The 21,905-nt window shown below is 43.3% G+C and overlaps 1 protein-coding gene across 5 annotated transcripts in view; it reads right to left on the bottom strand.

Moving 5' to 3' along the window:
- Positions 1–21,905, bottom strand: part of ST7L (suppression of tumorigenicity 7 like) — a 270,999-nt gene that overhangs the window by 194,355 nt on the left and 54,739 nt on the right. For all 5 annotated transcript variants that reach the window (XM_082248423.1, XM_082248425.1, XM_082248424.1 and 2 more), the window contains exon 3: positions 6,597–6,759. In XM_082248423.1, the coding sequence (XP_082104549.1) occupies positions 6,597–6,759 (163 nt within the window). The remainder of the gene's footprint in view (positions 1–6,596; positions 6,760–21,905) is intronic.

The raw sequence follows: 21,905 nt of genomic DNA, 5'->3' as shown, positions 1-21,905 counted from the left end.
CGTAGAAGCCTTGGCAGAAGCTTGAGAGGAGGGAAGGCGTAAATCAGACGATACTGACCCCACGGTGGGCCACAAGCACATCTGTGGTATCCGCCAGAGGATCTTGTGACTGAGCCACAAATCTCTGCACCTTTCTGCTGAGCCATGACGCCAACAGATCCATCTCAGGGATGCCCCACCAGAGCAACAACTGATGAAGCACCTCCGAATGCAGGGACCACTCCCCTTGGTCCAACGCCTGTCGAGTGAGATAATCTGCCTGCCAGTTTTCCTCCCCGGGAATGTGTATGGCGGAGAGGGCTGTGTTCCAACCATTCTGCCCACCTTAGAGTGCCGGCTACCTCCAGAGCTGCCAGGACACTTCTTATGCTCCCCTGGTGATTGCCATAAGCCACAGCCGTGCACACTGGACATCCCTGAAGATGATCCATCCAATGGTCCAGGCACAGTCTGATTGCTCGGAGTTCCAAGAGATTAATCGGTAGTCTAGACTCTGCCAGTGTCCAGAGCCCCTGAGAAGAATGTTTGCAGAGGATGCCTCCCCAGCCGGACACTGTCCAATACAAGGGGAAGAGGGATTTTCCCAGCCGAAACGCCCGAGAACAAAGACACAGGCTCAGTCGAATCTGATTGTTCAGGGACCGCAGAGTCTTTTCCCTTTTGGCCAGAATATCCCTTTGCAGGGACCTCGTATAGAACTGTGCAAACGGAACAGCCTCGAAGGTAGCCACCATCAGGCCCAGCACCCGCATGCAAGTCCGGAGGGATGACCTTCTGCTGGACAGCAGGAGATGAATTGCAGCCTGCAATTTCTGAAGCTTGTCCAGAGGAAGGAGCACTCTGGCTAAGGCAGAGTCCAGAGTCAGACCAAGATAGCCCAGCTTTGTGGATGGAACCAGAGCAAACTTCTAGAAATTCAGAATCAAGCCGAACTCCTTCAGAGTTTGTATGGTTATTTCCAGGTTTTCCACCAGAGCAGTAGGAGACTCAACTCGCAGAAGGAGGTCGTCCAAGTAGCCCAGTACCATAATTCCCCATTGGCGTAACAATGCTATCACCGGGGCTAACACTTTTGTGAAGACCCAAGGAGCAGAGGCGATACCAAAGGGTAATGCCACAAACTGATCATGCTCCTCTCCCACGCCAAAGCGGAGGAAGCGCTGGTGACTGGCACATATTGGAATGTGAAGGTAAGCATCCTTGATGTTGATAAGGGCAAGAAAATTCCTCTGATGCAGGGATACCACCACCGTGCGAATGAACTACATCCTGAACGTCTGCACCCTCACAAAGCAGTTCAGCGCCTTGAGGTCCAGGATGGCACGCACCTTACCTTCCTTCCTTGGAACTGTAAACAGGTTTGAGTAAAAACCCTGAAAATGTTCCGAAGTCGGAACCGAGACAATCACCCCTTGAAGTAACAGGCCTTGTACCGCCCCAAACAGACCCTGTAAGCGGTCTGGGGACAAGTGCAAGTTGGAAGGAAAGAACCTTGCCAGGGGACAAGAGCCAAACTCGACCTTGTAGCGGACTGAATAACTTTGTGGACCCGTTTGTCTTGTACCAGGGAAGTCCATGGGTCCGGAAACCAGCGAAGACGTCCCCCCACCTCCGATACGGGTGGGGACGCACCTTCATGCTGAAGGGGCCTTGTCCGCGGGTCTGAAGAAGCCCGCTCTCTGCTTGCCAGACCAGGTTCGTTTGGATCCTCCAGAGGAGGCCCTGAAATGCTTCGAGCCCTTGTCAGTCACCCCTAAGGGACAAAAAAACTTATGAGAGGGAGGTCCCACGTCTATGATAAGAGTCTTTGCCCCTAGTAGCCTGCGGAAGAAAGGTACTCTTTCCTCCTGTGAGAACTTTAAGAGCCAAGCTACTAGAGGAGCCAAAGCCAAAGAGGCATCACAGATAAACTCCAGCCCCTGGACCAGCAGGTCTGCTAGCTCAGCAAAGGCATGGGAAAGCTGTTCACCCTCCAGGTCACAGCGTAAAAGCTTAGTTAGTTTGTGACACCAGGACAATAGTGAATACCAGCCTCAGTGCCGACCCAGCCAGAGTGTACATATTGCTGGACACAGCCTCCACCTTCCTGTCAGCCAGATCCTTAAAGGCCAAGGACTCTTTAACCGCAATCATGGTTGCCTTGTTCAATCTGGAAACCAGAGGGTCCACCACCGGGGAACAGTCCACTTCTTAAGAAGGGACTCCTCATAGGGGTATCACCTAGAAAATCGTCAGTGCATCGATGGATGGTTGGGACCCGGAGGGCCACGCAGCCTGAGAGAGAGGATCAGGTGGGAAGATGTGCTCCAAAGACTTCATGAATAACCAGGGGACCCAACAAAATGTATAAAACACTGCAAAGGGACAACCTCCACTGCACTGGCAGCACCACCCGGTTGCCAGGCACAAAGCATCAAGCGATCCTTAGCAGAAAGGGAGACAACCCCACCAGAAACAGGCACCCGCAGCCACTAGGATAATCTACACTCCGCGTGCAGCGATCAGAAAGTGAAATGATCTAGGAGTCAGCAAAATGGCCACCGGACTAAAAAAACATGGCCGCCGTGCATTGAGCACACATGGTACAACAAAATGGCGCCCCCCCCCCCCGGGCACCACGAGGCTCCCAGGGACCCAGGAGGGATCACTAAGCCTCAAGGACAGGCCCAGGCAGGACAGGGGGCCCTGGCACAGCCGATCATCCGGTCACCGTTGGTGCATCCCCCCCCCATCCCTATCGCAAGCATAGCACTCTGCCCCTACCCCAGAAGATGGACCAAAACACCCACACAGCCCCAGCATAAGTAGAGGGGGGTAGGATAGGGGGGACAGATGAAAGGGGGTGCCTGACGGGAAGTAAGGGAACCTGGGTGGCGGACTGTTCCAAGGAGGGGCCCACGCCCACCCCAAAACCCTCCAGGGTGGACAGCTACTCAAGATACCAGGAACCAGGTGGGCACCGCTCCAGACAGAACCCCTTGTCATCTAAATGGGGGGCTGTCGGCTTGAAGGAACGCTGCGACTCGGGCCGAGATCGGGTAGTATTCAACCTCGCGAGGCATTTAACTCGCAGGCAAGCCCCGTCCTGGGGGGCTATGTGGTGGTCGACCTAGCGCAGGGCTGAGGTCTGCGCGCGCTGGCCAGACTGGGGTGACCACTGGATCAAGATTATCCAGCCTGTCGCCCAGTCGGACAGTTGATTGTAGATCTCACAAGAAAAAAAACAGAAGAAAAAATTCCATCTAAAAAGAAAAAAATTGCCAGGAACACAGATCCCAGCAAGGAACTAGGTCCTTACTCCTGACTAGGCAGGAAAAAACTGAGCACCTATAGCAGAGAGAGGAAGTATATCCCCTGGGACTGCCCATAGGCATAGCCAGACTTTTTTTCTGCCTAGTGTCCTACTCCTGTAGGGGGCAGTATAACCCAATTGTTAAGAAGATCAGAAGCTGTGTCTGTCAATAAACGGAAGTGAAACTTCATTTTTTAAGATTTGGATAGAGTGGTAAGGAGTTAGACTAGTCAGGTTTTTGTTGTAGCCTGTGTCCCCATTGGGAAGATTCACCCTTCAATCCTAATCACCCATGCTACTGGGAATATAAACAAGGGCAAATCCAACATTTTAAATTGTCACCAGAAAAGAAGCAGAGAGGAAATTTTCCAAGGGGGGCAACTGTCCAAGGGGGATTTCTCTTTTATTGAAAATCTATCCCCTCACTTGCTGTTGAGTCTACAGAACTGGAAGTTAAAAGAACCCTCTCTAATGAGTAACAGTTGGCATAAAAGAAAACATAGCATTGGTTTTAACCCTTAGCTGCTCTATCCAAAATAAAAAAAAAAGTTTTGGCTTTAGATCAAGTGGATTTCTTATACTATAAATATATATCTGAAATATAGTTGAAAACACTAAACCTTCCCTTAACGACACTCAAATAATTATACAGAATATGTATGCCTATTTTCTGTACCTACAGTATAAGTAGAATTTTAACATTATCCACTTCCCGCAAACCGACGTACCTGTACATCGGCTTGCAAAAGTGGTTGTACCAGGATGATGCCAGGATGCCAGGATGACGTCACTTCCAGTTTACTTGGCTGCCAATGGCGCCGATTTAAAAAAATGTCAGTACAGTATTCAAAAATGCAGATTTCGGCATTTTGAATACTTTGAAGTGCAGAGGAGGGGTTTGGGGTCTTTTAGACCCCCGATCGCTCCATAAAGAGTACCTGTCACTGCCTATTACTGTCACAATGGATTTTTACATTCCTTGTGACAGCAATAAAAGTAATCAGATTTTTTTTTTTTTTTTTTAATATTAAAAATAAATAAATAGAAAAAACAAAAACAAAAGCGCCTCCGTCCCCATGAGCTCGCACACAAGAGAAAACACATACATAAGTTGCGCCCGCAAATGAAAACAATGTTCAAATCACACATGTGAGGTATTTCTGCGATCGCCAGAGTGGGAGCAATAATTCCAGAAAAAGACCTCCTCTGTAACTCTAAACTGGTAACCGGTAAAAAATTTGAAAGCATCGCCTATGGAGATTTTTAAGTACCATAGTTTGTCACCTTTGTGTGCACAACTTTAAACCATGACACGTTAGGTATCAATTTACTCGGTGTAACATCATCTTTCCCAATATACAAAAAAATTGGGCTGTCTAGTTACTGTTTAGTTATTTTTTTTTTTTTTTTTAATGCAGTGAAATGTATTTTTTCCAAAAAAATTGCGTTTGAAAGACCGCTGTGCAAATACCACGTGACAAAAAATATATATGTAATAATTTTTTGGGGGGGGTTCTAGTTTTCTAGCAAAAAATACTGATTTGTAAACAATATGTGTCAGACATATACTTGGTCCTTAGGTGGTTATTTGGCACCATCATACGTGTAAATTGTGAATTAATCTTTTTGGCAGATAAAATCTTTAAATTTCCCTCCCAAGTCTGGCAAGCATGATCAGTGCTGTGGAGTCGGAGTCGAGGAGTAGGAGTCGGAGGAAACTTTGGGTACCTGGAGTACCGACTCCGACTCCTACTAAATTTAGATTGGAATTAACTAAAAAGCAAGTTTAAATGTCCCAATTCACAAAGTTATAATTAATAACTTCTCTACTGTAAGAATAAAGACCAATGCATGCAGTGCCTCACGTAACCGCAAAACGAACACGTTAAGTGACCATGAAGAAGCATGCTTTTCATGTGCTTCACTATATGGCACGCAACGCACAATTAGGAGCGGCAATACTTATACTTTCCATAGTGTTGTGTTCTGCTGTTACAGGGAATGCTTGATGCTTATGGTTACGGCCATAACTAAAAATTCAATACCAGAGGAAAGCAATGTATATCTTGTTTAATAAATATAGCCCCTCTCCCAGTGTCCTAAATATTATCTCTGATCATTTTCTCTATCTTCGAAAAACACAGGTATCTCCCACTACTGCAGAAGGCTGAGCACGGTGCAGTGACTAATGTAACGCTTAAGGCAAAAAAAAGTTGGGAACAAATTGGCAAAGCATGAGTACTGGTGGAAGAAAGAGCAACTGCCAGTGTTAATATAATAAAGAGTTTATCAAAACCTTTTCTCGGATAGCTATCAGTCAATGAGTAAATTTTTGCAGAATGCTTCCCAAAGCAGGCTTTTATTATTGTAAAAAAAAAAAAAACTCCATTGCAGTTCAGATGTACAATGAAATGCTTTGTTTTTTTCAAAGACTTCAATGTAAAGAATTCAAGAGTGCCGGGTCTGAAAACTTCTAAAATTGTCAGTTCATAAGTTATTCATATTAAAGGATTTTACATTACTACTCTGTCTAGTCTTCTCCAGTTCAGTGGATGACACCAGGCTGGTCAGACAGCCAAAACATAGTACAAATAAAGAAAGAAACTCTAAAAAAAGCTTTTTTTTTTTTTTAATCACTGTAAAATTCTCACAGTTCACAGAAGAGAAAGAAGGACAAAAATAACAGATGGGCCCTACGAGTCAAGCTAAGCCCCCCTACTAAATCCTAGTCTGAGAGAGCTCACTTGGGGCATAGGATGACTGGTAAGGCATACACTACATCAGTCTTATGGTGTCCCCTAATGAACGATAAGAAGAAAGCCTTCACTTTTTAGTGATTACATTTGTACAGTTTTACAGCTGCACTTTCTTAAATTACTGATTTAAATAAAAAAGCAAAAAGGTCCCCAATTGAAAAAATGATCATGTGTACATGTTATTAAGGTTTTTAAAAGCATTATTCCGATACAAGGAATTTACAGTGAAAATATAGAATTAAGTATTGTATGCCACATAACGTAATTGCAAATTCCGAGGTGTCTAGAAGAACAGAGACATGATGTGTACTCACTAAGCATTACATTGAGTCACTACAGTTCATCTAACACCCGTGACCCTAACTGAGTCAGTCAAATGGAAACTAGACTGTGGAACTTCTGCTTTTTTAGGTCCAGTCAGTGTGTGTTGCTGAGGATTTTCAGCCCATTCAGTGATGCCACATGATCCTGTCACTAACTGTTCCGTTCATCTGCAGTATGTATTCATTTTGGAAATGCTTGTGTTATTTCCAGTCACTATCAGTCACCTGACAAAGCTTGCCTGCTGGTTTCGCTGCCTGTAGTGCTGGAAAAGAAACCATCTGCAGAGGCTCCTGGATCGATTCCTCCCATCAGTGGGCGTAAATGGTTTACAGACACTTGCTCAATGAAAGATGTCCCGTATTTCCGGAAGTAACACCACTCAAATATCTAAAATATAAAAAAAAGGTAAACAAATTCACATTACAGTTAACAATTTTTATTTCTGGTTCCCCTATCAGCTCAACTGAATGTAGATTTATTTACACCGATCAGTTAGAACATTATGACCGCTGACAGGTAAAGTTAATAACACTGATTATCTTGTTACAATGGTATCCGAGCCTAGGTTTACACTGAATGCAGGTTTGAAATCATGCGAGTTCAAACCTGCATTTCAGTCCAACTTCAGGGGCGATTTTAGAGACATCTGTGTGGGTTCATGCACAGATGTCTATTGAAATCGCCCCTGAAGTCGCCAAAAGTAGTGCCTTTATTTTTTTTTTTTATTACTACCGATTCTGACGGTGCCATTGCCGGCAATAGGCTCTGATTTGTATGTGACTTGACATGCCAAATCGGCCCGATGTGAAAGTGGGTGGATTATATTAGGCAGCAGGAGAACATGTTGTCTCTGAAATTGATGTGTCGCAAGCAGAAAAAAAATGGACATGCGTAAATATTTGAGTGACTCTGATGAGAGACAATTGTAATGGCAGAAGACTGGGTCAAAGCATCTCCCAAACTGCAAATCTGGTGGGATGTTCCCAGTCTGAAGTGGTCAGGACCTACCAAAAGGGGTCCAAGGAAGGAAAACCAGCAGCAAGGGCACCGGTGGCCAAGGCTCATTGATGCATGTGGAGAGCAAAGGCTGGCCCATGTAGTATGATCCATTAGAAGAGTTACTGTAGCTCAAATTGGTAAAAAAAAGTTAATGCTGGGCCTGAAAAAATGGTGTTCATAACACATAGTGCATTGCAGTTTTTTGTGTATGGTGCAGTGTAGACGCAGACCGGTCATGGGTGTCCATACTGATCCATGTTCACAAGCCAAAAGCACCTACATTGGGCATGTCAGCATCAGAACGGGACCACAGAGCAGTGGAAGAAGGTGGTGTGGTCTGACTAATTCAAAAATGGTTTTAGGAAAACAACACGTTTGAGATGTTGACTTGGTCTCAATATTCTCCAGATCTCAATTCAAATTAGCTTCTGTAGGATGTGCTGGAAAAACAAATCAGATCCATGGAGGCCCCACCTCGCAACTTATAGGGTTTAAAGGATCGGCTACTGATGACAACATACCTTCAGAGATCTAGTGGACTCCGTGCCTCAGCAAAGTATGGTAGATGGTCACAATATTATAGCTGATCAGTGTAATAAAAAGAAAACAAGTAAAAACATTATCTTACGGCTCATGCACATAGGCATATTGGGGCATACAACATAAAATACATCTGTATTTCTGCATCTGGGAGTCATGGGTGTTGTGTAAAGCCACCTGAACAAACAATTTACAGGATACGGTTGTTTGATAGTATTCGCAGCTCTGCGCATAAATGTGTACATCTGTACATCCTTGGAGCTGCATATACCTGCATACATCAATATCCTGTAATTCATTTTTACAGGCAGCTATAGCCAACAACTGTGGATCCTGGGTACCGAAATACAGCATATTTATTTCAGTTATATGCCCCAATATGCCTGTGTGCATGAACTGTACATAAGCCCTTAGGTTTTGGAAATTAGGGCCTGCTCCACCCACAGCATGCTCTCAATTTCAACTTTTATTACTATTATTTATCTGTGTATTAGGTTAGCAATCCCCTGACCCACCCATAGTTTTACTGTATGTTCATACTATATGTTTCATCTAGTATTTTAGAGAATTTTATGCCCCATGAGATCATAAGGGTTGCGATCTGAAGAGAACATTTTAATTAACTCTCTATGCAGTCTAAAGCTACACCAATATGGCTGTTCCAGAATACACTGCTACACAAGAAATGTAAGAATGTTGTGTGCCAGCAGCCCCACTTTAGTAGAAAAGTGAAGTGGTATTTCTTTGACTTGTATTCATTACTAAAATGCAAGATCCATTTTAGTAACCCAACATTACACTTAGTCTGGAAACAAAGTTCTTACATCATTTCATGTCTAGACAATAAGTTACATAATAAAAATAAAGTTGCCATGCTAACTAAGCAGATAAAATAAGAGCACATCTACAGAAACAGAACAAGTTACCCATGTTTCATTTTGGTATTGCCAAGTCAGATCTAGTAATCTGGACTACTAAGAAAGGGGCAGAGGAATGCTCTGAACTCTGAGCTGGCTAAACTAGTGAAACGCTGATATTTTGGGGGTTGTCGAACTTATAATATTCATAATAACCTTTTTTTTTATAATTTGTTAAGATAAAAGCATATTCAAAATAGTTATTATGTTTAAAATGGATATGGTTGGAAAGCTGAGAAATGTTAATAAAATGTAATCATTTGAAAGATTAGAAGAATAAATCTATTCAAAAACAGATTTTTCTACTTCTACTTCTCAAAACTACAACTACTTTGTGAATATACTGTACACAATTAGCAATGTCCATTCACTATAAATATCTTATATTCACTATAATATTATATCTTATGATAATACATAAAGCTAGTCATAGATGGATAGGATTTCAAACGAAAATTCTTAGGAAGATTTGTATAAAAATTCTCAGAACATTTGTTTGTCGTTTGAAAGATTTTGTTTGCATTTAACATTTGATTTTGGAATGAATAGATTTTACCAACAAAAACCACATATACTAGGGTCAGCTACCCGTCGATTGTGATCTACGTGCCGACCATGGGCAGGTGACATGTGGATTACCATTGTGTTCCTGCTGACCCGCAAGTGCCCCCACCCCCCCCCCCCCCAATCGATTGGCAGAGCTGCACAGAGAGAAAAGGAATGAGCCAAGTCATCTTGCCTCCTGAGTTCTCAAGCCAGGAAACATAGCCAGTTCTAGGCAGAGGCATTCCCCGCAGCACGTCCCTTTCATGTGCAGATTCGCTTTCCGCTAGTTCGGGCTCTTGCAGCCCTGAGTCCAAAGCGCTAATCACTGCCGGCCCTCCTATCCAGTTCTTTCAAGTGGGTGACATCATGTGACTAGAGAGGAGGACTGGCAGGGATCAGAGCACCACAGCAGGTAGCTGTGTCACAGTAGCCCTCCCGACCCTCCAGTACTGTGCCCTCCAGACCCCCTGCCCTCCAACCCCCCCCCCCCCCTGTATCATGCGCATTCCAGACCCCCATGTGCTGTCCCCTCCAGATCCCCTCTGCTTTACTCTCCAGACCCCCCTGCTCTGTGCCTACCAGACCCACCGTGCTGGTCTTCCAGAACCCCCTACCCTGCCCTCCAGACCCCCCTGTACTGTGCCTTCCTGACCCATTGTACAGTGCCCTCCAGACCTCCCAAGGCTGTGCCCTCCAGACCCATCTGTACCAGGCCCTTCTGACCCCTCTGTACTGTGCCTTCCTGACCCTCCTGTACCAAATCCTTCTGACCCCTCTGTATTGTTCCCTGCTGACCCCCCCCCCCCTTCATTTACACTGCCTTGCTGACCCCCCTTATCTTTTGCCTTGAAAACGCCCTGTTCTCTGCCTAGTCTCTCTCCTGTTCACCCCTGTCATCTGCCCTAGTGATCTCTGTTAACTGCCCTATGTCTTACTGACCTCTATACACTGCCCTGCCTACTACAGACCTCTGTAGACTGCCTACAGTCTACTGACCTCTGTACACTGCCCTACAGTCTACTGACCTCTGCACACTGCCCTACAGTCTACTGACCTCTGCACACTGCCCTATCCACTACCAAACTTTGGGGGCTTGATAGTTATCAAAAAAAAAAAGTGCAAGGCACCCCGATTATGGTAGATCATCACCTCTCAAAGGTTGCCTACCCCTGACATACACTGTTAGAAATTTGTTATAAAAACATTTCCCAACCTGCTCTTTTGAATTCTCTCATCACTGCAATTGAACATGAGTGATTAGAAAAACAGACAAACTTTCTTAGAACCTTCTTTTCCCAATAACTTTCATTCTACCCATCTATGGCAAGGTTAAGGTAGCTCTGCACATAATTATCAGAATGTTTAGATAAGAATAAAAAGAAAAAAAAGAGGAAGCAGCGCCTACTAAATGTAGTATGGAAGAACTTTTACTAAGAATCAACAAATTGGCCACTTACAGGAGTAAGATGTAAAAAAACACTTATCTGTAGGTGCCAGATCACCGCTGCGGACAACCAGCGTTCCTTTGTGGCACAGCTGCATATATATACCACCACAGACCTGGGCCTCCCCCATGGCCTGATAAAGGAGCATGCATGCTCCCAACTGGTGCCATGCCAACCGCTTCTGAGCTTCATGCTGACATCATCCATCCCTGCCCATGGTTCCTGTGATGATCTAAGAAGTTAAGGAATCCACCAGCACCACCGAGGGTACATCCCCCCCGGGGGTGCACATTTGACAGGCTAGTCGCAGGGGTGATCTGCCACCTACAGGTGAGCATTTTTTTTACATGTTGCTCCTGTAAGTTGTACAAAAAGAAAATATTGTGCACTGTGTGATTCCCTAATAAGTGATTATTTAACAGCTGCACTCACTGTTTTGCACATCCCAATACAAAAACAAATACACCTAGAAATAGTGTTGCGCTGTTCACGTGCTACAAAAATATTCAAAATAATCCTTTTAATAAATACAGTGCTCCCACACTGATATCGATAAAGTGCTTATAAGTGCAAAAAATGCACGTATACAGCATCTCATAAAAGTGAGTACACCCCTCACATTTTTTGCAAATGTTTTATTATGTCTTATGTCAGTGACAACACTGAAGAAATTACACTTTGCTACAATGTAAAGGAGTGAGTGTACAGCTTGTATAACAGTGTACATTTGCTGTCCCCTCAAAATAACTCAACACACAGCCATTAATGTCTAAATCGCTGGCAACAAAAATGAGTAAACCCCTAAGTGAATATGTTTAAACTGGGCCCAATTAGCCATTTTCCCTCCTCGATGTCAGGTGACTTGTTAGTGTTACAATGTCTCAGGTGTGAATGGGGAGCAGGTGTGTTAAATTTGGTGTTATCGCTCTCACTCGCTCATACTGGTCCCTGGAAGTTCAACATGGCACCTCATGGCAAAGAGCTCTCTGAAGATCTGAAAAAAAGAATTGTTTTTCTACATAAAGATGGCCTAGGTTATAAGAAGATTGCCCAGACCCTGAAACTGAGCTGCAGCACGGTGGCCAAGACCATACAGCGGTTTAACAGGACAGGATCCACTCAGAACAGGCCTCATTATGGTCGATCAAAGAAGTTGAGTGCACATGCTCAGCGTCATATCCAGAGGATGTCTTTGGGAAATAGACATACAAGTGCTGCCAGCATTGCTGCAGAGGTTAAAGGAGTGGGGGGGGGGGGGCAGCCTGTCAGTGCTCAGACCATGCGCCGCACACTGCATCAAATTGGTCTGCATAGCTGTCATCCCAAAAGGAAGCCTCTTCTAAAGATGATGTATAAGAAAGCCCACAAACAGTTTGCTGAAGATAAGCAGACTAAGGACATGGATTACTGGAACCATGTCCTGTGGTCTGATGAGACCAATATAGACTTATTTTGTTCAGATGGTGTCAAGTGTGTGTGGCAGCAACCAGGTGGGAAGTATAAAGACAAGTGTGTCTTGCCTACCGTCAAGCATGATAGTGGGAGTGTAATGGTCTGGGGCTGCATGAGTTCAGCCGGCACTGAGGAGCTACAGTTCATTGAGGGAACCATGAATGCCAGCATGTACTGTGACATACTGAAGCAGAGCATGATCCCCTCCCTTCAGAAACTAGGCCGCAGGGCAGTATTCCAACATGATAACTACCTCAAACACACCTCCAAGACAACCACTGCCACAATCCCATTTAATATTGCTGCTCGCTGCCATTACTAGTAAAAACAATAAAAAATAAATAAAAAGTCCATAAATGTATCCCATAGTTTATAGACACGATAACGTTTGCACAAACCAATCAATATACACTGATTAGGATTTTTTTACCAAACATATGTAGCAGAATACATATTGGCCTACATTTATGAAAGAATTTTATTTTTTTATTTTTTTATTTATTGGGAATGTTTTATAGCAGAAAGTAAAAACAAAATGTTGTTTTTTTTTCCCCAAAATTGTGTTTTTTTTTATAGCGCAAAAAATAAAAACCACAGAGATGATCAAATACCACCAAAAGAAAGCCCAATTTGTGGGGGGAAAAAAAAGACATCAATTTTATTTAGGTACAGCTTTGCACGACCACGCAATTGTCAGGTAAAGCAACACAGTATCGCAAAAAATGGCCTGGTCATTAAGGGGGTAACCGGAGCAGAAGTGGTTAACCAGCAACTTTATTTAGCCTTGTGGAATCATCCCCTATTACATTAAAAGATAACCTAACCTTTTTCCTACAGAAAAATGGCAACCAATCGCACACAGGTGGCTGACTAACTGTGACCAAAACTAACTATATGTAAGATGGCTTCAGCTCTGCTCTCAACCTGCAGATGTCCCTCAGACGTGTTTTGCACCCTAGTAGGCTTAATCGTTGAGGCTAACCTTTTTCCTCCTGTCAACTCTAATTACTGATAAAAACAACATGATTGGCATCAAGCGTATTAGAAGAAGGTGTTTACAGGTGGGGGGGGGGGGGGGAGGACCCACCAAAGGTGCATTCAGGAGAGGAGCTGAAAAAAATGACACTGGATGCATCTAGCACTTGATCCATTATTCCAATGGCAGGATAAACTAAAATTCTTCCTAAAACGCATCAAAATGAATGTGCAACACACCGACGCACGTTATTCTGCCAGGAATTCGGAGGGGCTAAAGAGATTCCCCGTGTACATGAGGGCTAAAAGCTTATTTTCTGATTTATTGAAAGCATGCAATATTTTCTCTCTACAATTATCTTAACTCCTAATAATCCTCTTAAACATTTGAACGAAATGGCATCCCTCATACTGTCATAATAAAGTGACCAAATTTTAAACTTCCTTACAAACTTTTGCAGAGTTAAATTATTCCACCACAGCAAATCAATGCAGCTTTCCACAAAACCAAGAATAGCGTGATGCAGTAAAACAAAGTCAACGGGATTAAGATTGAGGCACATTTACTTGCACTCATTTTTTTTCTTTGTGAGTTGCTCCCTCTAGTGATGAAATATAAATACATACTTTATTCAGGAGCTGTTATACTAGCGCAGCATTCGTGGCACAAATAAAAGAGAAAAGTGTAAAGTCCCATACTCTTTTAGGTGTCTAAATGCCACCTCTAATCACCAATAACCCTGGGTTTCCTATATTGCATCTACTGATCTGCTTCTGTGGTTGCTCACTCAGATCCCCTCAAGCACCTTACTATTGGTTATTAAGTAGGGATGCAACAATACCAGTTTTTTTAAGACCGAGTACGGGTACTGATATTTTTCTCGAGTACTCGCTGATACCAATTACTGATACTTATTTTTAGTGTCATGTGACAGTTTTTGTAGGGCTCGTTTACACCATACATGGATCAAAACTGATGGAAAAAGGCACAGATTTCACAGATATCAGTTTCACATCAGTTTTCATGTGCATTTCAGTGAGTTTTTACAGCCTGCCCACATATGTGCGAGCCGTCCGCAGTACGATTTGAAAAAGAGCCCTGTATCTCATACACTACAATTTACATTGCAATCGCACCTGAACCACGGAACAAAATCAAATAGGACCAGGCTTTGAAATCATACTGCAAACCAGCTCGCAGATATGCGATCCGAGCCTGAAGGTATCAGTTTTAGTATCAGAGCATTTGTACGAGTACTTGTATCAGCACCAATACCAGTATCAGTGCAACACTATTATTAAGACCCACCCATCAAAGTAATGGGCTAACATTATTGTATGGCATGTATGGTAGGAAAAAAAAAAAATGTGATTTTTGACTTACCGTAAAATCCATTTCTCTGAAGCTCATTGACGGACACAGCTCCTGATCTTCATAACCATTGGGTTAAACTGCCCCTTACAGGAGTTGGACACTAGGCAGAAAAAGAATCTGGCTACGCCTTTGGGCAGTCCCTGGGGGTATACTCCCTTTCTCTGCAATAGGGTACTCAGTTTTGTTACAAGCAGTGTCAGAAGAATTACAACTCCACAGAGGGGTGGGTGCTGTGTCCATCAAAGAACTTCAGAGAAATGGATTTTATGGTAAGTCAAAAATCCCATTTTCTCTTTCGTTCATTGACAGACACAGCTCCTGATCTTCATAATCATTGGGATGTCCCAAAGCAGTTTTAAACATAAGGGGTGGGAACAGCAAAAAAATTCCCAAGGCTAAACAGTAGCCAACCAGGCAACAGGAGCTCAACCAAAACAACTGGAGCCGACCTGAAAACAAAAAAAATACACCCTCAAAGAGGATCAGGTCCTCTAAACAGCAGCCTGCAAAACCTTGCCACCAAAAGAAGCATCCGCAGATGCCAACACATCTACTTTATAGAACTTTGTGAAAGTGTGCACCGACGACAAGGTGGCTGCCTTGCAAACCTGCGTCACTATAGCCTGATGATGGAGAGGGCCCAAGTACAGTGCGCCTTGACAGAGAAAGGAGAAACCTTACCCCTGATGGAATAGGCCTGAATAACCGTCTGTCAGATCCATCTGGAAATGGTCGCAGAGGAAGCGGACAACCCTTTCCGAGGCCCATCTGTGAGCACAAATAGTGAGTCTGACTTCCTAAAAGACTCCGTAGCCGCTAGGTACACCCTTATTGCCCGGACAACATCCAAGGCATACAAGGCAATTTCCTTGGGATGTTTTGGCCGGGGACACAGGGAAGGCAACACAATGTCTTCATTCAAATAAAAATCAGAGACAACCTTTGGGAGGAACAATGGACAGGGGCAAAGAACCACCTTATCTCTGTGAATCACCAAGTAATGTGAACGACAGGATAACTCCGCCAGTTACGACACCCTGTGTGCAGAGGTGATAGCCACCAAAAAATCCACGTTCTGAGACAGCGCAAGCAAGGGAATCTCCCGAAGATTCTCAAAGAGAGGCTTCTGGAGGACCGAATGCACCAAATTGAGGTATCAAGGTGGCAACAGAGACTGCACTGGAGGAGCCAAATGTCAAACACCCTAAAAAATGGTATGCATCAGAGAGTGTGTGGCCAAGGGTCGTTGGAAGAAGACCGCCAAAGTGCCAAAGCCAACACCAGGCCCTTGATGGTACTCAAGGCCAATTTCTGTTTAACCCTGTTAAGATCCAAGCCACAGAGAAGAAGCAAGGAAAAACCTCAAGAAACCATGGTGGGCTACTTGGACAACCTTCTGCGAGCAGAGTCTCCTACTGCTGTGGTGGAAAACCTGGAAAATAACCATACAACCATACGAATTCTGAGGGAGTTCGGCTGGATTCTGAATTTTCATAAGTCTACTCTGGACTATCTTGGCATGATTCTGGTGACACGAATGTAAAATTACATTTGGTGTCAAAAAGTTCAAAGGTCACCAGGCACAAAGCACAACATGATCCTCAGCAGAGAGGGAGAGAACCCCATCAGACTCACCACCCAGCAAAAACAGGCATCTGCAGCCACCAGGATAATCTGTACTCCACGTGCGGTGATCAGGAAGGGAAAAGATCCAGGAGTCAGCACCAGGGGATGAGGAGAAGCTCCCACCGCTGAAATTGCCGCCCACAGGGCTCCACTGTCATGTCCAGGGGAAGAGAGGGGACAGCTACTCACCATACCAGGAACCAGACGGGCACCGCTCCAGACAGAATCCCTCGCCATAGAAATAGGGGGTTGTCGGCCAGGAATAACGCTACGGCTCGGGCCAAGACCCGGTCATATACGACCTCGCAAGGCATTTGTTTCGCATGCCAGCCCCCGTCCAGTGGAGCTATGTTGCAGCCGACCTAGCTGAGGTCTGCATGCGCTCGCTGGCCAGACTGGGGTGACAACTGGATCTAGAATATCCAGCCCGTCGCCCAGTCCGGCAGTTGATTGTAGATTTCACAGGAAAAAATAAAAAATAAAAAAAACAGGAGAAAAAAAAAAAATTGCCAGGTCCAGAGATCCCAGCAAGGAACTAGGTCCTTACTCCTGACTAGGCAGAAAAAACCTGAGTACCTATAGCAGAGAGAGGGAGTATACCCTCTGGGACTGCCCATAGGCGTAGCCAGATTTTTTTTCTGCATAGCATCCTACTACTGTAGGGAGCAGTATAACTCAATGATTAAGAAGATCAGGAGTTGTGTCTGTCAATGAACGAAAGGGAAAAAAATGTTGGTATAATAATCATGCAGAAGGAAGCGGATTTGATTAGCTGGAACAGGAGCAACTGCAATCTTACAGTTTTGCCAACCTAGCATTAAGACACTTGAGCAAGGGGATGATCTGGGGACATTTTTTTCCTATCCTGCAGCAGCTGTAGAAGTGACACCTGCTTGGTTAAAGCAGGGTGGGTTTTGGAGGACTCTAATGAGATTCATTAGCCCTCAATAATTCTAATCAGCATGACACCATGATGTCACTCTTCCATGCTCAACCTGGCATATGCTATCTTTCTGAAACCTCATGTAAGACTTCCTTTACTGTTACTAGAGGCTGCAGATGTTGTAGCTGATACAGCAGGAGAATCTTGGGGAAGTAGGGATGTGTAGAGCATTGAGGAAGGAGGACGGTCGGCCTTTTGCTGCCAACTTGTCTCATTGTGGTGTTGCTCCCAGCAAGTTTTGTTGTGCCTCCTCATGCATGTGGTACCCGAATCACTGGTAATTTTACCATAGTTGATAACCTGCAGGCTGAGGGTATAAAACACAATGGTGTTGTCAGTAGCTACTGTATGTTAAAAAGACCCAAACTAAAGAGCTCTGTGGACCAGCCGTGGCCTATACCTGTGGGGTCAGATGGTTTAAGACAGCTGCTCCCTTCACTCCTCTGTAAAGTACTCCTTCCTTTGCACAAAAGCCTCCCTCTTTGCTCTTTGTTCTTCTGCCTCTTCCTATAGAAATGTCCTCCTCTGAAATCATCGCATCATCAACCACCTCTCCTCATTGCTGAAGACCCCTTACCAGTAGGCTACAGCTGCTGGAACAACATTGGCTTCTTGCTGCTTCCTGCATGTCTCCTCCCTCGATGGTCCTCAAGCTATTGTTCTCATCCTGAAATTCAGAACTAGGGAAAGCCTGCACATGGCCAAGATCTTCTGAAAACAAGTAATCTCACAAAGCTAATAATTTTGTAATATTCCCCAAACTCCTCACTGCTGGGACACATTGGGGTCAATTTACTAAATATGGAGGGTTTTAAATCTGGTGCAGCTCTGCATATAAACCAATCAGCTTCCATATTTTATGGTCAACGCTTAAGGGCTCTTTCACATGGCCGTTCATTTTTTTTTTTTTTTACACGGAGCGGATGACACTTGTGTCATCCGCTCCGTATGTCCGCATATCATCCCATCTGTTTGCGGATAATATACGGACATAATGTATGTCTATGGGCATTGCGGATGTCAGTGGATGGATGACACCGCTGACATCCGATTTTGCTTCCTTTCCGTTTTTTAAACGGAACAAAAATAGGGTTCTGTTCCGTTCCAAAAAACGGAACAGAACTGAAAGGATGAAAACCCGATGTAAACGTATGGTCATCCGCTGACATCCGCAATCCTATAGAAATTCATTATGTCCGTAAATCACCCGCAAACGGATGGGGTGATTTACGGACATATGGAACGTCTGTGTGAAAGAGCCCGAATTGGACAAGCTAATGTTAGAAGCTGATTGGCTACCATGTACAGTTACATGAGATTTTGCACTCTCCAGTTTTAGTAAATCAACCCCATTAGCAGCAGGTGCAGACAGCTGGCTGCTCTGTGCCTGGGAGGAGGAAGAAGATGGAAGGCTCCTGTGTGTGCTGCTGTGAGTTTATAGCATGACCAGTCTCAGATAGAAAAGGCAAATGCCAAAACCTGAGCCTCATCCCTACCTACCAACAACAATGTACAGCAAAGACGACAAGAAAATCACAAATCAAGCACTAATACACTTCAACAGTATCTATCAGAAAAGCAAACATAAGCCATACTTCAGTGTATCAATAAAAACAATTAGCACATTCAGACTGATGTGACTGTATTTAGATTCCATTTGGAAACACACACACATGCATTCACAGACTGCAAGGTTTGTAACACATTGACAAGTATGCTAATTTGCGAGTTTTTTACAAGCCCTGAACATGGGAGATGAAACAAGAGAAATCATTCTATTCCTCCATTAACGCTTAAAGTGAATGAAGGAATCTCCCCTGTTGGCTGTTGTATTCAGACAGCAGCAGCACAAGCAGCTGTCCGAATACCTTAAAAGCGACTGCATATGATTGGATGCAGGCTTTGTTTGGTCAACAATTTTCCACTTGGCTATTTGAAGTTTGTTAAGTCGGGTCATGCCAATAGGGCTACCCATAGCTCAAATTTCAGCAGAAATTGCCCAAAGTTCCTGCCATGTATGACTAATCTTAGTACATGCAAGATAACTGCATCACAATTAAGTCAAGTCCCTGTGTTATTCAGAAATGTATCCAAAGTCTTGTAAATGCAATCTGCAATCCAAATTCTCACGGAGTAACAACATACAATTTGTTTAGGTGCAGTAAGTGGTTTATAAGAGGTACTACATCTATCAACAACGATCAGAAACTCAAAGACTGCCCTACCAACATGCATTCATCTTTTTTTTTTTCATTAAACCACTATTTACCATTGCTGGGTATGTTTGCTTTTTCCCCCCCTTAAAGATTTTCTTAATTACCATTAAGCTAAAACTTTGTGTATTAGTACTGCTTAAACCTTGAAGAAGGGAACATACCCCGAGGGCTTGTTCTGTTAATTTGGATTTTAGTGCAAATAAAAAAAGCATCACAGACAGTACTCGACTGTTCTTATTGCACTGAGGAAGAAGTATTTGTTTTCAATTTGCACACAATGCTACTTTTTCTTTTATTTAGGATCAACCTAAATTCTAATTGTAATTATGTATCAATATTATTAGATCCTAAATTTGACATACAATAAAAAGAGGGAAAAACTCATGCAATGCTTCATAAATCATAAACACTTCAATGACAAAATTTGTGCAATCTGTTTGATTGCTTTTTTCAACTCAACCTCCAAAAAATCTTGCAAATGATGAAAAATGTGCTAATTTGCTTTCACATTTGAAATCTGGAATGATGAGACTGACATGTATCTGCAACATAATATGAAAATACATTATAACAACATCAAAGGTTAAAATAAAATAACTTTTCAAAGTAGGTAACTTATAAGTAGCTATATGGCGCCATCTTGAGGCCCATCATAACAGTGCCCAAACTGATTGCACAAGTTAGCTGAAGTCAGTTTTGTACTGTATAATGCTAAAGTTATATAGTTTTTAAATGTATTATACTGTAAACCTTCCTACCTGCACTTTGTGTTTTTCACTCCCCCATAAGAAGTGCATAAATCATGTAGTTATTTGTTGGCCTGAATGGATCGTCTATAGTAGAATAAATCATTGAATTCCCATGTCACAAATTTCTGTTCCTTTGAAACATGAGACATGCAGCATGTCGCACAGGTTAATGCAGTGACCTCTGTCTGAAGTCCAAAAATCTACATTTTCTGTGAATAAACTACATAATCCACAATCCCTGGGTCTCTTAGTCTAGTGCTGCCATAGGGAAAAGCAGTTAAGTGAACTTACAATGCTGGAAGAGATGCATTTGTTTCATAAAGTAAGCACACATTTGTGACGCAACACAGAGAAATGACCAGGCATGCATTTGACCCGGAATAAGAAGTGCTGGTCCCACTACTGTATAGGGACAAGTTAGGTGGATTAATGTGTATCAGATAACGCTGGGGTTTTCCATTTAGGTTAAATCATACCCCATAATAGCTCCACTTGTGTCACCACTAACATCCCAGAAGGACAGGACATTTTAATTCAGCTTGGATTGCTTGAAGCTGAGGCATTACCTCGTCCTCCTTCCACTGCACGTCCTACCACTATCTGGACCACCACTTCTCCTCTCAGAGAAGGGAGTAAAGAGTAAAGCCTCATACACACGCAACGAATTTCCGCCGACCGGTCGTCCGTCTTTTGTCCAGAGTGCGTGTTTGTTGGTTGAAATGTGCCTAGACTGCTCACTAATTTTCCCGTATGACAGAATTCTACTTCAGAAGTGATGTCATGTGTTGGATTGCTTTGTATGTGTTCTTTCTCTCTGAGCATGCCTAGTCTTGCTCATAAGATTTTTCCCCATCGAAATCTGTACTAATGAGACGAAAATCGGATGTGTTTTGATGGAGGACAAAGATTGTATAGCCTGCACACCAGGATTTTTTTGGCCGAAAAGTCGCAGTCGGTTGTCGGAAGCACCATACTAACAAGCCGAAAATCGGCAGATCGGTCGGACAAAATTTCCCGGCCGAATTTCTTCTCGTGTGTACGGGGCTTTAGTCATGAGATTGATTGACTTTTGTACTTTTATTTTTATGTGCCTTTTTTATATTACAGAATATTTTTCAACTCTTTTCAGCTCAAATTTTTTTAAGGCTAATCAGCTCTTCAACATTATTCATCTTTTGAATACTGAGGACATCTTGTGGTCTTTTTGAGTAGTGCGACTGAACTCCTGCTCTTATCTTTTCCATGATAACAGTAAGCAGTTCATCATAAACAGAACGGTCTCTATTTAAAAATGATGTATATTTTTAGGATTTCTCTTTCCCCGTCTTGGGGGGAATACCTAAATATTTTCTCAGGCATTCATAGAGAACATCATATCACTTTCAGGCACTGTCCCGCTGTGTCAACGCAATGTTCCCCAGCTTAGTCGGTGTAATTAATGTCTGAATACTACAGTCACATGGGCCTATTTTTGATGCTATTGAAGTTTATTTTTTTAATTTTGGCTTTTTTTTTCTTATCAGACACACTAGACTGAGTTTCGGACCTTTAAGTCATTGATCCAGTTACTATTTCTTTATGGTTGCTACAACGTTTTCTACTAATCTTTTTTACTAAGACATGTTCATTTTTATTTTTATGGGTACTCAGATAATTCTATGGTGACTACTGAATTGTAAACATGATGCATTTTTGGTACCATATTGTGTGGTGGTTGTGGATGCCCCCATCTCCTCTCAAAATACTTGGA

The sequence above is a fragment of the Pelophylax lessonae genome (genome assembly GCF_965119305.1).
Source record: "Pelophylax lessonae genome assembly, chromosome: 2".
NCBI lineage: Eukaryota > Metazoa > Chordata > Amphibia > Anura > Ranidae > Pelophylax > Pelophylax lessonae.
This window is presented reverse-complemented; position numbering and strand designations above follow the sequence as displayed.